The 14,560-nt window shown below is 46.6% G+C and overlaps 1 protein-coding gene across 10 annotated transcripts in view; it reads right to left on the minus strand.

The window, feature by feature from the left end:
* Kmt2a (lysine methyltransferase 2A) overlaps positions 1–14,560 on the minus strand; it is an 81,290-nt gene that overhangs the window by 12,085 nt on the left and 54,645 nt on the right. For 7 of the 10 annotated variants that reach the window (XM_076576141.1, XM_076576140.1, XM_076576147.1 and 4 more), the window contains 10 exons: positions 14,298–14,404; positions 12,152–12,289; positions 10,247–10,405; positions 9,014–9,131; positions 8,819–8,897; positions 7,802–7,962; positions 7,100–7,282; positions 2,675–6,932; positions 2,106–2,189; positions 298–359 (listed from right to left, as the gene is read on the minus strand). In XM_076576141.1, the coding sequence (XP_076432256.1) occupies positions 298–359; positions 2,106–2,189; positions 2,675–6,932; positions 7,100–7,282; positions 7,802–7,962; positions 8,819–8,897; positions 9,014–9,131; positions 10,247–10,405; positions 12,152–12,289; positions 14,298–14,404 (5,349 nt within the window). The remainder of the gene's footprint in view (positions 1–297; positions 360–2,105; positions 2,190–2,674; positions 6,933–7,099; positions 7,283–7,801; positions 7,963–8,818; positions 8,898–9,013; positions 9,132–10,246; positions 10,406–12,151; positions 12,290–14,297; positions 14,405–14,560) is intronic. The other 3 variants (XM_076576143.1, XM_076576145.1, XM_076576146.1) reach the window with 2 other exon arrangements.

A 14,560-nucleotide genomic window follows, 5' to 3' on the forward strand; every position in this document is an offset into this window, starting at 1 on the left:
CTCCAGGACTTTACACCACTTAACTTCATGAGACTTCGGTGGGTTTCCTCTCCTATCTAGAGTTTCAGGAGATATCAGGCAGTTCTTTTGTTTCTAGGCTGGGACTTGTGATGTAGCATAGGCTGTCCCTCCAGCCCACTATGCAGCTCAGGCTCGCCCTGAACTCACAATTCTGTCTCAGCGTTCCAAGTGCTGGGGTTGCAAGTGCATGCCACCATGCACAGCTAACATACATGATTTTTAACAGACCTTCTAACTTTAGAGTTCTCTATTATAACCCATTAACCAACCACATACCTGCATTTTCTTGCTCACTTGCTGGATTTGTTGCCTGAATCTCTGGAAGAGCAGCCACTGGTCTGAATGAAAATAAAACCAGACATGAGAGAAGAGGCCAGTTGGTTTTCAATTCAAAGATAAAACAACTGTTCATAATCTGCCACATATTCTATCAGTTATTTAAAACAGCTACTAAGAAAGTGGGCATAAAATGCTCTAAACTTTTTTATTGTTAGTGTGTGGGGGTGGGGGAGTATGTACGCCTGGGTGTTGAAAAGCTCCTTCCACTGTGGGACCCAGGGATCAGACTCAGGCCATCAAGGTTTCAAATTTGTATTTGTGTTTGGTGCGTGTGCCGTGACTGTACGGGTGCCCACAGAAGCTGGAGAAGCACTGGATCCAAGCAAGGATGCTTCGTGAGAAGAGAGCACTCTTACTGCTTTGCCTTTTCTCTAGCCCCAAAACCATGCTTATGAGAGTTCTTCCCAAACATCGGCAGGAAGCATCTGATTCTGAGATTGGGGATGGCACCTCTGAGGTTCTTTTCATAATCTTATAGTAGGAAATATACAAAGACACTTGTCAGGACAGTGCTGTATAATTTAATTTAAATAAGTCAGCTGGCTTAACTAAAAACACGGGTAAGCTGTACGAGCTAGTACACCACCTATTTCCAGCTTTCCAAACTTAGTAACTCCTTAAACAGCCCAGTGCATACTAATATGCATGAAGTTAACTAGTTAAGTAAATTACTGTAGAGCACACAGCAGCACTGGAAGCTGCAGAGAAACATCTGGAACACAGCATGGACACATGCCATTCCAGGAAGAGGTACAGGAAACAATGGAGTGAAAAAACAAGAACAGTAGGTTCAGCAGCATCCATTTAATATAAAAGTCAACATACGAGTACACACATGGAAACGGCTGCAGAATAAAACCAAACCACGGGGCTGGAGAGGTGGCTCAGTGGTTAAGAGCACTGGCTGCTCTTCCAGAGGACCCGGGTTCAATCTCCAGCACCCACATGGCAGCTCACAACCGTCTGTAACTCCAGTTCCAGGGGATCTGGACACCCTCACACAGATATACACGGAGGCAAAACACCAATGCACATAAAATTAAAATAAATAAATTATAAAACAAACAAACAAACAAACAAACAACCCCCAAACACCAAAGCGACTTCTAGGGAACAGACTGAGAAGGGCTGAACAGGACACACAGGAACCATGAGAAATCATTTAAATAATTCTAGCTTAGAAAAAGGGTGTGGGTGGGTGTGGATGTGTGTGTGGAGGAGGTGGGCCAGCAAGACGGCTCAGAGAGTAAAATGCCTTGCTGTGTAAGCCTGACCGTCTGTGTTTGACCTTTGGAGCCCAGGTAACATCGGGAGGAGCGAATGACGGCAGATCCGTCCTCTGACCTCTGCCCGTGCCACACACAAGTGCGTGCATGCACGCGCGCGCGCACACACACACACACACACACAGACAAGAATTACAATTCTAAAAGATCAAAGATATTTACTTCAGTTTTGTTTTACAAGCCTGTCTGTACTTAGTTTCATTAAAATAACATAGGACCTTTTTTGGGGGGTGGGGGTGGGGGTGGGGTGCGGCGGCAGCCAAGTTCTTACTATGTGGCCTTGACTGGCCTCAAACTCATAGAGGTCTGCCTGCCTCAGCCTCCCCAATAATGGGATTAAAGACATCCATACCATGTGATGCCTGTCAAGAACACTTCTGCCAACAAAACAAAACCCAATGCAAATCAAGAGGAAGCCTGTTTTACAAGTGGTGGATATAAGAGAGATCTGCAGCTCACCCCACAGGCTGCCCACACTCCTTCTGTGAAGGCTGCTGCTCCATGCCAGCTGCATCCTGCTGCTCCCTGTCAGCTCTAGGAGTCCTAGAACAGAATCGGTTTTATCTCTTTTCAAGAAACCATCAGCAAATATGCATTGGACAGATAAAGTTCACAAGCCTGCAACAGTAACTAAGGTCACAAAAGCTAGTAAGAGGGCACAGGGACTTTCTAGGAGAAGGGAAGTCTCCTCTATGCTTTATATGTTATACTTCCAATGAGGTTTTTAAGAATGAGAGGGCTTCATGAGATGCCACAGCAGGAGCCCTTGTCCATCAGACAGGACCATCATTCTCTCGAATCCCTAAACCTCAGCAAAACAGAAACAGAAACAGTATTAGCACTGTCTAAGATCAAAGCAAAGGACAATCAAAGCTGTAGTGCTCAAACCATCTACCGATGAGCTAGTTTTGGCTCCACTGATCACTAAAGGCCAAGTGATGGAAGTAACCCCCAGTACCAAGCGAGCAGCGTCACACCCACAACACAGAACCCCACACTGCAGCCGAATGGACCTGCCCATCACTTACCGTGTGGCTGGGGGCTGGGGCGCCGGGTTGGCGTCTTGGTCTGGAATGTGTGCTTCAGAAGAACTGGACCGCAAATGGGAGACTTTGTGCTTCTTGCCGTTCCCTTTGTCTAGGGGCAACTGAATCCTTTTGACTTTTGGTTTTGGTTTAGTGGTACCCGGCACTGAGGAACTTGCTGACTGCTGACCAGAGGATGGGGCACTCCCCGGAGAGGTGGAGCCGGCTTGCTTAGCTGAGGGTAAAGCCTTGCTCGGCTCTGGCCTCACACCATTAGGAGCATCTGCCGTCTGGGTGAAGTTGGATGGCTGGGTCCCCGAAGCAGAGTCGGGATCCCGTTCCCGCTGTGAAGAGAGGATGCTGGTTTTGCCAGCTAGGAGCTGGTTCACTTGCTGCAGCTTATAGTGCTCCTCAGCCTCCCCGGAAGGGGATGCGGCTGTCATGCCCGTAGTCTGAGGTGAGGGGAGCACACAGATGCTAGATGCTGCTGTCACTGCAGCCGCGGAAGGAGTCTGTGATGCCCCCAGTTGTGGGAACATTCCTGAACTTGGTGGTAAAGCCAGGGGCTGGTCCTGAATGCCCAGGCTCTGCTGGCTGGCTTTGATTAGAAGATTGCTTATTGAGCCAATGTCTGGGGTCCCAAGCAACCTCTGGTTGGACAGGGTGACATGTCCTGGAACTGATGCACTACTTGTAGGGGCTGTTGTAGTTTGCATGGATACCACATTCAAGACAGAGGAACCGGATGCCAAGGCAGACACAGGCCCAGATGTGAGGTGGCTAGTATCCTGGCTTATCGTTGATGAGCCCGCCACTGTGGCAGTGGTTCCGCCCACACTCTGTGGTGGTAACAGGGGTGCCTGTTCAAAATACATGATGCCAGATTTAGATCTTTTGATGATGTTGGGGACAGTTCGGTGAGATGAAGTGTTAAGTGACCCCAAATCTAACAGGTTGGGATGGTTTGAAAGCTGGGAGGGTGTGAAATTAATCAGTGTCATGTTAGAAACCACATCAGAAGGGGCAATGTTGGAAGGGGCGCTAGAGGGAGCAAGTTTTTTATTCTTTCGAGTGTGCAGACGAGATATGGGTCTTTTCTTGAGTCCAGAGGATGGAGTGGCTACTGTGGTAGTGAGGTCTGTCCTCTGGTTGGCTTCTGAACCCAAAAGTTGGGGATCTGGAGGAGGCTGAACCCCAATAAGTAGGCCTGACGGAGGGCTGCTGATGTTAGGTGGGAAGCTGCTTTGAGCAGCTGCAGGGAAGGAATGTAAGTGCTGGTGATGAGGCATGGAGAGCAATCCTTTGCTAGCAGGAGGGAACAGAGACTGAGAAGGTGGCAAGCTTGGATTTAGTCCTGCAGTTAGGGTGAGCCCACTTCCCATGGGCCCCAATACCGAAGTATTTGTCTCCATCACACTGGGTGCAGAACTAACAGGAGAGGTCAATTGGATTTTTTGGGTCACTCCATTTGGAAGAGTTTGGAGAACATAAAGTGGCTGCATGTTCTGGTTAACAACAATGAGTTTCTCAGTGGCTGGTTTCAGGTGGGGTGGAGTGGTCTGCACAGCTGCATTAGAGATCTGAGATGGGCCAGGGCTATCAGTAGAATTGGGCACATACTTCTGGTTCTGGATGGGAACAGTAGGGGAAACAGGTACCTGAAGGCCAGGGGTGCTACTGTTTCTAGTTAAATCCTGATTGTTGCCATGACCTTGTTCCACTGAACCACAGGGAGGGCTGGAGATATGATCTGCGTCCATGTGTCCTTGGATGAAATGATCAGGAGTCATGTGGCCTTCAGGAGTGGAGTCTACCCCCGGACTCAGCAGTGCCGGGTCACCCTCAGTAGACGCTACAGACTTTTCTGTCATGGTCACTCGTTTCTCCCCTGAATCTGAGATTACGGCCAATCTACTGGGATTCTGGCTGGGGACAGTGGGACTCCGGGTGGTCAGGACAGAGAGATCAGACGGCAGCTCGAGAGGCAGCTCAAACTGCTCCTCTGCTGAGATGGAGGAGGAGACGCTGCTGTCCACAGGCTCTGTCGCGGGCAGCTGCTGAGAAAACACTTCAAAGAGACCCATATCCTTTTCCCGATTACTGTCAAGACCCAGCCCTTCACCCAGAGTCAGGAGTTCCGAAGACGACGACTCTGGACTCTCCCCCAGAGCCTGCATGGACGGAGTGTTCTTCAGTACAAAGTCCATGATGTCCGAAGGCAGAATGTTTCCACAGTCATCGCTGTTGTTATTGTCAGAGTCAGATTTCAGGAGCTCTGTGTTGTAGGTGTCCAGCAAGTTTTTGTCTGAGGGGGTACTTGTGTGGACTCTGCGGCTTGACTCCAAAGAGCTGAGCTGAGCTTCCAAGGAGTCCTGGCCCTGTGCTTTCACTCTGCTTACAGAGTGGCAGTTGTCCAACTTTGGCTCGTTTTTATGGCCAACAGCACTCTTAATGACAAGCTCTTTTTCCCCAGCCTCGTCGGGTCGGTCAATCTTTAAGTTTTCTGTTCCGTTTTCTTTACCATTTCTTTTTGGAATCTGGCTGCTTTTCCTGGTCGTGGCAGTGACACTCGTATCACTCTCGGTCCCATCATCCACACCATCCAATTGGGAAATTTTTGGAAGATCACATGGTTCCTCCTCCCGAAATAAATTATGGGGTGCCAGTCGCTCCTCACCACCCGAAGAAATGACGGTTCTGGTGAAGTTGTAATAGTACACGTCGTCTTCATCTGAAGTGCTCAGGTCGTCCGCCCCATCCACCTGCCCTTCTGCTGATCTCTTTCCTCGCTTTTTCCCAGTAGAACTGCTATAGAACGGAAGGTCCTCTTCCCCGTAAGACCTGACTCCATAGAGTGGGGTGAGCCCAAAGAACATATTAGACCGTGCACGCGCACTGCGGCGGGGATACCGCCTCTTAAAAGAGCCATCCTCCTGAGGTTTGGGGCCATCTGGAATCATCAGGTTTCTGTCCTGTTCTGGAAGATTCTGATAGTTGTTATTCTGAGGGTCTTGGGATGAGGTATTGTTGGGGCCCGGCTGAACCCCTGGGCCAGCTCCTGGACTTCTGGAAGCTGAAACTAGTTCTACCGGACATGCTGGCTCTATTTGTACAGGAGAGCCAGGGCCGCTTTCTTTTGTGGAACTTTTGGATTGATTCTCACTTTCCATTTTCAGAGGTGTCACTTTGACGGAGCATTTCCGGGGTGCCTGTAACTCCTTGGAAGATCCTTCAACTTGTGTGGATTGACCTTTAGGGACTCCTGAAATAGGAAGGACTTTATCCCCAATTTTATCAGATGAAACATTATTACATGGCCGTTGCCCCAGAAACCCAGGAGTCAAAACCGCGTCAGCAAAGCCTGGCTTTAGTTTTCCTTCCTCACCAGTCGTTATCTGACCGGGTTCCAAAGAGGATTTACTGGAATGCTTCTCTTTGCAAGTCTCTTTAGAAGCCTTTTTCCCTTTCTGTCTCCTGTCTCTGGAACTAGACCCAACATGTTCATGAAGAATGGATGGCCTGTGGCTCACACCAGGAAGCTTTAAGGTTTTGATCTCACCATCTTCATTTGGAGAGGGCTTTGCTGACTGGGTAGAATCTGTGTGCTGGTCTCGATCATTCCTTTGCCCCCTCAAGTGGAGCTGTGGGTAGGAGAGAGTCTCTTTAGAAGAAAATGGCACTGAAGAGGGTTCAGCAAAAGTGCCCATCTTACTAACGTTGACTTCTCCGGGAGCGGTATTATGAACCTGTGCTACCAGCTTAGGGATTCCAGAGTAAGCTGTGTTATGTGCAGACCCATCTGAGCTCTTGGAACTCACAGTTCTGTTTTTCTCTCCCTTTAACGAGGAGCCCTTGGGTGCCAAGTCTGAAGCATTGGAGCGCTTGACTTCTGAGGATGAAGACCCATCCGAATGACTGGATTTGGAGCCTCCGGGGACCACTGTCCTTTGTGAACCTGAGGCGGCGGTGGCGGTGGGAGTGCCCTGCCCGACATTAGCACTGGAGTTCAGCGGCCCTACGGCACGGTCAGTTGCTTTGGCACTTGACCCGGGATCTGCAGCAGTCCCAAGGGTGGAGACTGAGGAAACACTATTCCTGGAGTAGACACTCCCAGTTCTCAGTGGAGACATTATCCGGAGCTTGGACCGCAGGGGTGACGAGGAAGAAGTACTATGCCGCCTGGAGCCAATGCTCCGAAGACCAGAGGAGAGCAGAGGATCGCCTACTGTGACGATTTCATGAGTGGTTGGGGTAGGACTTCCTGACGAAGAGAGCAAAAAGAAAGCCGATCAGGGACAGAACAAACATGTCAAGTCACTGTTTCAACCATTTGGATGCACCTGTTTATAGGCAACCTTTCGGTTAGTCAAAGTCACCAAGTTAAGGTTACCTAAGAGAACGGTCACGTGGGTCAGAGATGTCCTTTACCTGCAGAAGGCAACGGCCGGCAACCAGGGGACCTCTGTGTAGAGGAGTAGCTGGGTGTTCGAATCCTAGGGACCTTTGAGATGACATGGTAATAACAGGAGCTGGAGGTCTGTGCATGAGGTCGGTCCGGGGACGGAGGACGTAGAATGGCCGCTGTGCTTTGACTGTCCTTACATGAAGATTCTGTGATAGGGATAAAAACTCGTAACTGAAAGAGGGCAGTTAAAATATCTAACAGACGAACCAATATCATGCCAGCTGGCTATTAGGCCAGCAGCCACAATGGGTAAGTGAGTGCTCAGGTATGATTTCTGGGCTGGAACCCACAGTGGAAGGAAAGAACCAACGCCACAAGTTGTTTCCAGCCCCTCGAACACACCATACCACACACACAGACTTACAGACTGCTATTTGATGAATGCCAAACTGGAGAAAAAGGGGGTGTCCCAAATTAAATTGTCCCCCATTTTTCTTTTTTTCCTTTTGGTTTTTCAAGAAAGGTTTCTTTGTGTAGCTTTGCACCTTTCCTGGAACTCACTCTGTAGACCAGGCTGGCCTTGAACTCACAGAGATCCGCCTGCTTCTGCTTCCCAAGTGCTGGGATTAAAGGCGTGCGCCACCACCGCCCAGCCGTCCCCACTTTTCAATCCCAGTGCATAGTCAAAACGCTTGCACTCAAGTCCTACTTGGGTTCAGTCTAACCTATAAATGAGGATGGGCTGTGCGCGATGGTCCTGTTGTCGTCGTGGTCAACTGTGCTGTTGATATCTGGCTCCACAACGGGCGGCCGGCACTCCACGATCTTGCAGGTGTACACACAGCGCTTGCGAGCATCGGTGGTGCTCCAGTACACCCGGGAACACCTGGCAAACACAGGACAACCACAAACAGAGGACGGCTGCAAACCACCCTGCCCCGAGTTTCTCCCCATCACTCGTCTCTGGTCTCAACTCAGAGAATATAGCTTTATTTCTTAGGTTCTTAATGGAGATTATCCTTGTAGGGTGGTTTTAAACTCTGGGAAGTCCTTAATGTTTCTTAGACTCTCAGAAAGTTGTATGACCCTTCCAAAAAAAAGTACCGGAAACAGTAAAATGTCCTACCCACTGAAAAAGAAGAACAGTAACTATAATGCCACTGCCTTCCATGAGGGAGTAATGCCTCAAGTGCACGTAACCTGAGACCCTAAAAAGCTCAAACCTGAGGTACTTCTCTGTCATCAAAGTGCTACAAGATGAACACAGGTGTAGACTGTGTCAGAGCTGGGATGCAGAATTAGAAAAGGCGCTGCAAAATCAGCTTCTCAGAGGGAGACAGGATCTCCCCATGGCCCTAGCTGGCTGGAACTCAAGAGATCTACCTGCCTCGGCTTTTCTTCCAAGTGCCTGTGTTAAAGATGTACACAATACCAAATGGCTCTAGAAGGTGCATTTTGATCATTCATTGTCAGCTTGTCAAATAATTTAATCAACGTAAAAACTATAAATCATTTGCTTTGAGATAGGGTCTCACTATGTAGCCCAGGCTAAATTTATAATCTGTTAGCTGGGCATGGTTAATGCATGAGGCTAAGGCCGACATGACAGCCTGGGCCTATGAGAACTGGTGAGCAGTGGGTTTTGAATAGTGAAAGGCAGCTACCAAGTATATCTCCACACTTAATGACCCCGAATTTTCAGGGCTCCTGTGGCTCCTGCGCCCTGTCTTCCCTGGACTTACTGGTATCCGATAGGAAAGAGCTTATCTTCACAGTCAGAGAGGTCATTCAGAATCCCCAGACAGTCGATCGTCATCGAGCCTAACCAAGGAAAGAAGAACAGATGAGAGGCCATGAGGAGCATCATTTTGTAACCAAGGACCAGAAAGGCACAAATGGTAATACAGTCTTCCCATTAATGAAGGCCTGGGTCATACCAATCATCATGTGGATGTTTTCTGGTTCCAAGCCATTGAGGAACTTCCTTCGCAAGCTGATTCCTTCAAAATCTACAAACACTCTTCTAAAAACTTCAAATCCATTCTCAGGAACCACCTTAAATGAAACCCAAGGTTGCTGTTAGTGGGTTGTCCCTTTACATGTTACATTCGGAGTACCAACTCCTGGAGGCAAAGCCGAGAATCCATCTCAAAATCACCCTTCTTTTTACTCCCACCCTCTTTATTTCTCGTAAGAGGAGGTAATCTCTTTGGGGCATCCGAGACATGAAAAACTGAGTTTACCACCTTTCTGTTTTTCAGTATTTCCCTCTTAAATTCATAGAGACATCAAAAGATGAGGAGGCATCTTCAATGCTTATTGCTAAGCAAAAGTCAGAGCAAAAAGGCTACAAACTACAAGGTTTCAGCCTAAGAAACCTGGAGTGGAAACTGCCATAGATGTTGAGGTAAGACTACTTGTAGATCTTAGCAAAAAGATCAGTGGTTTTTAGGGGGAACCTCAGAAAACCAGGCAGAACACAGGATTCTTAGGACAATGAAAATATTTATACAAACCACAATGGCGAATTGTAGTTGGAGTTTTTTTTTAGTTTTGTGCTGTAGATGATTGATTGATAAATAAAACACTGATTGGCCAGTAGCCAGACAAGAAGTATAGACAGAACAAAGAGAGGAAAGGTCTGAGACAGAGAGATGCTGCCAGCCGCCACCATGAGGAACAGGATGTAAAGTACCAGTAAGCCATAAGCCATGTGACAGCTTATAGATTAATAAAAATGGATTAATTTAAGATATAAAAACAGCTACCTAAAAGCCTGAGCTATTAGGCCAAACAGTTTAAATAATATAAGCATCTGTGTGTTTATTTTATAAGTGGGCTGCGGGACTGCGGGGGCTTGGCGGAACCCAGAGAAAAACTCTCCAGCTACAGTGAATACACATTGTTAGACATCTGTCCAAACCCACACCATGTACAACATCAGGAATGAACCCTAATGCAAAGGATAACTGTGTGAAATGCATATCAATGTAGACCCATCCACTGTAACAAATACACCACTCTGGTGGGAGAGGCTAGGGAAGTATGGAGGCGGGACTGGGAAATCTCTACCCTTTGCTAGTCTTACTGTGAACGGAAGTCTGCTCTGAGATAATAAAGCCTGTAATTAACAGCTACAACAGAAGAAACCAAATAGCTGAGCTTCTCACCTCGCCTTTGATCAAATCCCGATGTCGCTGACAATACACTTTTTTGTCATCCAGAAAGACGCAGTTCTTGGCTCGGGAACACATGAAATGGTAGTTGCTGGTGCAGGATGTGAGACAGCAGCCCACGGTGGCTCCTGGCTTTTGGCAGAATTCACACCTCTACAAGTCCAGAAAGAACAGCCCTATTTAGACAGGCAGGCGTTTTAAGACATTTGTCATCTCTTCTAGGACTCGCCCCTTCTGAGCACCCCATGTTCACTTTCTCGACTGCCAGCCTGCTGAGCTACAGGGAAACAGTACGAACTACGTGGTAACTAGAAAATTTAAACACTAAATTGGATTTCCCATTTGGACTAAAATAAGTTTTTTTCTAGAATGCATGGTAGATTTATTAGACTTGAAACTATGAAGATCAATGTCAAAAAACATGGACTTACATGAAAGTTGTTACATCTCAAAGCAACTCAGTGTTAATAAAATTTACTAGTAAGAAACTAGTTGTCTGAGTTAGGGTTACTATTGCTGTGATAAAACACCATGACCAAAAGCAACTCGGGGAAGACAGGGTTCATTTCTCTCACCGTTCCATGTAACAGTCCATCATCAAAAGCAGCAAGTGCAGGGACTTGAGCAAGCCAGGAACCAGCACCGAGGCCGGCGAGGGGCGCTGCTTACTTGCTTGCTCATCCTGCTTCTCTCTCTCTCTCTCTCTCTCTCTCTCTCTCTCTCTCTCTCTCTCTCTCTCTCTCTTTTCCTTTTCTTTTCTGGGGGGGGTGGTTAGTTTTTGAGACAGGCTTTCTCTGTAGCCCGGGCTGTCCTGAAACTGCTCTGTAGACCAGGCTGGCCTCGAAATCAAGATATCTACTTGCCTCTACCTCCCGGATGCTGGGATTAAAGGTGTGTGCCACTACTGTCCCAGCCCTCGGCCCAGGGACAGCACTACCCACAAATGGGCTGGGCCCTCCTCATCAATCACTAGTTAAGAAAATGCACTATAGCCGATCTTATGGAGGCATTTTTCTCAATAGATTCTCTCCTTAGATAATTCTGTGTCAAGCTGACGTACAGCTAGCCAGCTCACTGGCTCTGTAGTATTAGACTTCACAGATAACTACCTAATTCCACGATTTGAAGATTCCATTCACTAGGCTCTGGTCGTCACCCTTACTCTATTGGACAGTCCGTGGGCTCTTCTCTGCTCTTCCCACAGCCCACACATTCTTCTCTCATGAGCTGTCTATTGGCTCCATTCCTTCTGGTAACCTTTCATGCGCAAACTCAAGCTTCTAAATGCTTCCTCCTTCAGTACCATGTGACTGCTCTCAGCTACTCTGACAACTTCCCCTCCTGTCCTCTTCTGTCAATATGCACATACATGGGCCTATTCTGTGGAACTTCAGAATGGTGATCTAACTTGGCCTCTGAGCTGATTCTGTCTACGACTTAAACTGATGCTCCTCACATATTTTGAACGATGCTCAAATTAGATGATGCTTTGTTTTTCTATTTCTTTTTAAAATTTTTTGCTTTTTAAAAAAGAAGTTTTTGCTTTTGTTGATTTATTCATTTTTATTTTATGCACTGGTGTTTTTCCTGCACTTATTTCTGTGTGAGGGTGTCAGATACCTTGGAACTGAAACCACAGACAGTTGTGAGCTGCCACATAAGTCCTGGGAATTGAACTTAGATCCCCTGAAGAGCAGTCAGTGCTCTTAACCACTGAGCCATCTCTCCAGGCCCCTCTTTTTCTATTTCTTTTGTTTCCTTTTTCAAAAGATCAGACCCACAACATCCACCAGTACTCACTGGCGAGCTCCTGACAACATTGTCAAGACGAGGAAGGCTGTATTCAAGCCCAGGGCAAACAAGAGAACCACCTCACAAATGCACAGACTAAGTTCTTACCAGCTGCTTGCCCCTTATCACAGCCATGTGCACGTTCTTCAGTGAGCCGTCATCGTCTTCAAACACTTCTGCGGACCACAAGGCACAGTTCACATGTGTCCACTCATTTTGGCCAATGTACAGCAAGCGGCCAGCATCCTGAAGAACATAACACCAAAGGAACTCATATTAGCTTTACCTCAGACAAGATACCTCAAGAAAGCAACTATAATTCCTCAATTAAATCATAATCCAGTGTTCAATATTTCTTCTATAGTCTTTATAATTATTTTTTCTGCAAAATGGAAATATTTTGTAATTCTATTGAAAACAAAAGATCAGTATATGGAAGGTTTACATAAATGTGAAAACTACTTTAAAACCATATTTAAATTCAATTCTCTCAGACCACACTAGAAACTCTCCCCTGAAGTGCTTGTGGACTGAATGAAGTAGGGCTTCATGCATGCAGACACTCTACTACCAACCCACATTCCCCCAAATGTTGTATTATAAGTTCTCAGTGTAAAGCCATTAAATGAAGACTTTACATATATTATTTCACTTTATTCTTACAACCATGCTAGGTTAAGAACTATTTTCTTGTGGGACTGGGGAGATGGCTCAGCAGCTAAGAATATTCTCTATTCTTCCAGAGGATCTAGGTTTGACTCCAGTATCCAGCACGGTAGCTCACAAATATCCTTCACACTGTTTCCAGAGGATCCAACTTCCTCTTTCAGGCACTGTATGCATGGCATGCACATACATACACTGAGAAAAGATGGCTAAAAAGATGGCTCAGCAGTTAAGAGCACTTACTGTTCTTCCAGAGGTCCTGAGTTCAATCCCCAGCACCCACATGGCAGCTCATAACTGCCTGTAACTATGGTTCCAGGGGATCCCACACCCCCATGCAGACATGGATGTAGACAAAACACTAATGCACATAAAATAAAAATAAAGTTAAGAAAAAAGAAAAGACATTCATGTGTGCCTGGACACATAAAATAAAAATAAGAATTAAAAATAAAAGCATGTTTCAAAAAAAGGGAACATCTTCATTTTAAGGGTGGTGGTGGCGCACACCTTTAACCCCAGCACTTGGGAGGCAGAGGCAAGCGGATCTCTGTGAGTTCGTGGCCAGCCTGGTCTACAGAGGGAGATCCAGGAGAGGCACCAAAACTACACAGAGAAACCCTGTCTCAAAAACCACACACACACACACACACACACACACACACACACACACAAAAAGGATATAGCTGAGGGTCATGAAGGGTAAGCTCTTGGCAAAGTTAGCAAGCAGGAAGGCACAGAATGAATTCAGGCAGTCTGTCAGAACTGGGGCTCTAACCGTTCAGCTACTTTACATTAAACACAGGCTATCTAATATACACCTTAAGTTTGATTAAGACTTCATAAAGTATTTCTGAGGATTAGTTATCAGTAAGTTCATTTAGGGTGAAATCACCTTTTGAAGAAACTCATCAGTTATTTAAAACTCTCTAAGGCCAGAACTGGGGCTGGCTGAGTAGTTAAGAGCACTTGTTGCCTTGCAAAGAACCTGGGTTCAGTTCCCAGCACCTACACAATGACTCACAAGCATCCATAACTCTAGTTCCAAAGGATCCCACACCCTCTTCTAAACTCCATATGTGGTACGCATACATATATGCAGGTTAAACTAATACATTTTTAAAAAATCTAAAATTTAAAGAAAAGGACTCTCTAAAGCTAAGCACAGTATCTCTTGTCTATAAACACAGCCACTAAGGAGGCTGAGGCAATAGGATCGAAAGTTCTTGGCCAGCCTGGACAGTATGGTAAGACCCTGTCCCCAAAGGAAAACAGAAACAAAACAACTCCAGCTGCCACAAACTCACAAGTAAATACCCATTACAGTCATCAAGTACTGACACAGAGGACAGATGGTTCGGCCAGGTGGGGGTGGTGCACGCCTTCAGTCCCAGCACTCAGGAGGCAGAGACAGGCAGATCTCTGTGAGTTCAAAGCCAGCCTGGTCTCCAAAGTGGATGCCAGGACAGCCAGGACCATTATAGAGAAACTCTGTCTTGAAAAAACCATACACACACACACACACACACACACACACACACACACACACGGTTTTTAATAACCAGGACCCATGTCCCAAAGTACTTACATTTGCACTGTCATCCCCATACATGAGACACAGTGCACACTGTCTGTTGTCATCTATGCCTGGGGGTGGATTCAGCTCTGGACTGTCTTCTCGACTTCTATCAGTACCTTAGAACCCCAAAGATATGCAGTTAAAATTGGTGATACTACGGTTTTCTAGGGGAGAATTCAGCTTAAGTAGTCTATAAATACTTTCAAAGGGTGTCCAGTTATGTTATCTGAAATTCCTTTCTGATATCCAAGTACATTCAATTCACTAAGCCA

This window comes from Peromyscus maniculatus, chromosome 7 (genome assembly GCF_049852395.1).
Source record: "Peromyscus maniculatus bairdii isolate BWxNUB_F1_BW_parent chromosome 7, HU_Pman_BW_mat_3.1, whole genome shotgun sequence".
NCBI classification, from domain to species: domain Eukaryota; kingdom Metazoa; phylum Chordata; class Mammalia; order Rodentia; family Cricetidae; genus Peromyscus; species Peromyscus maniculatus.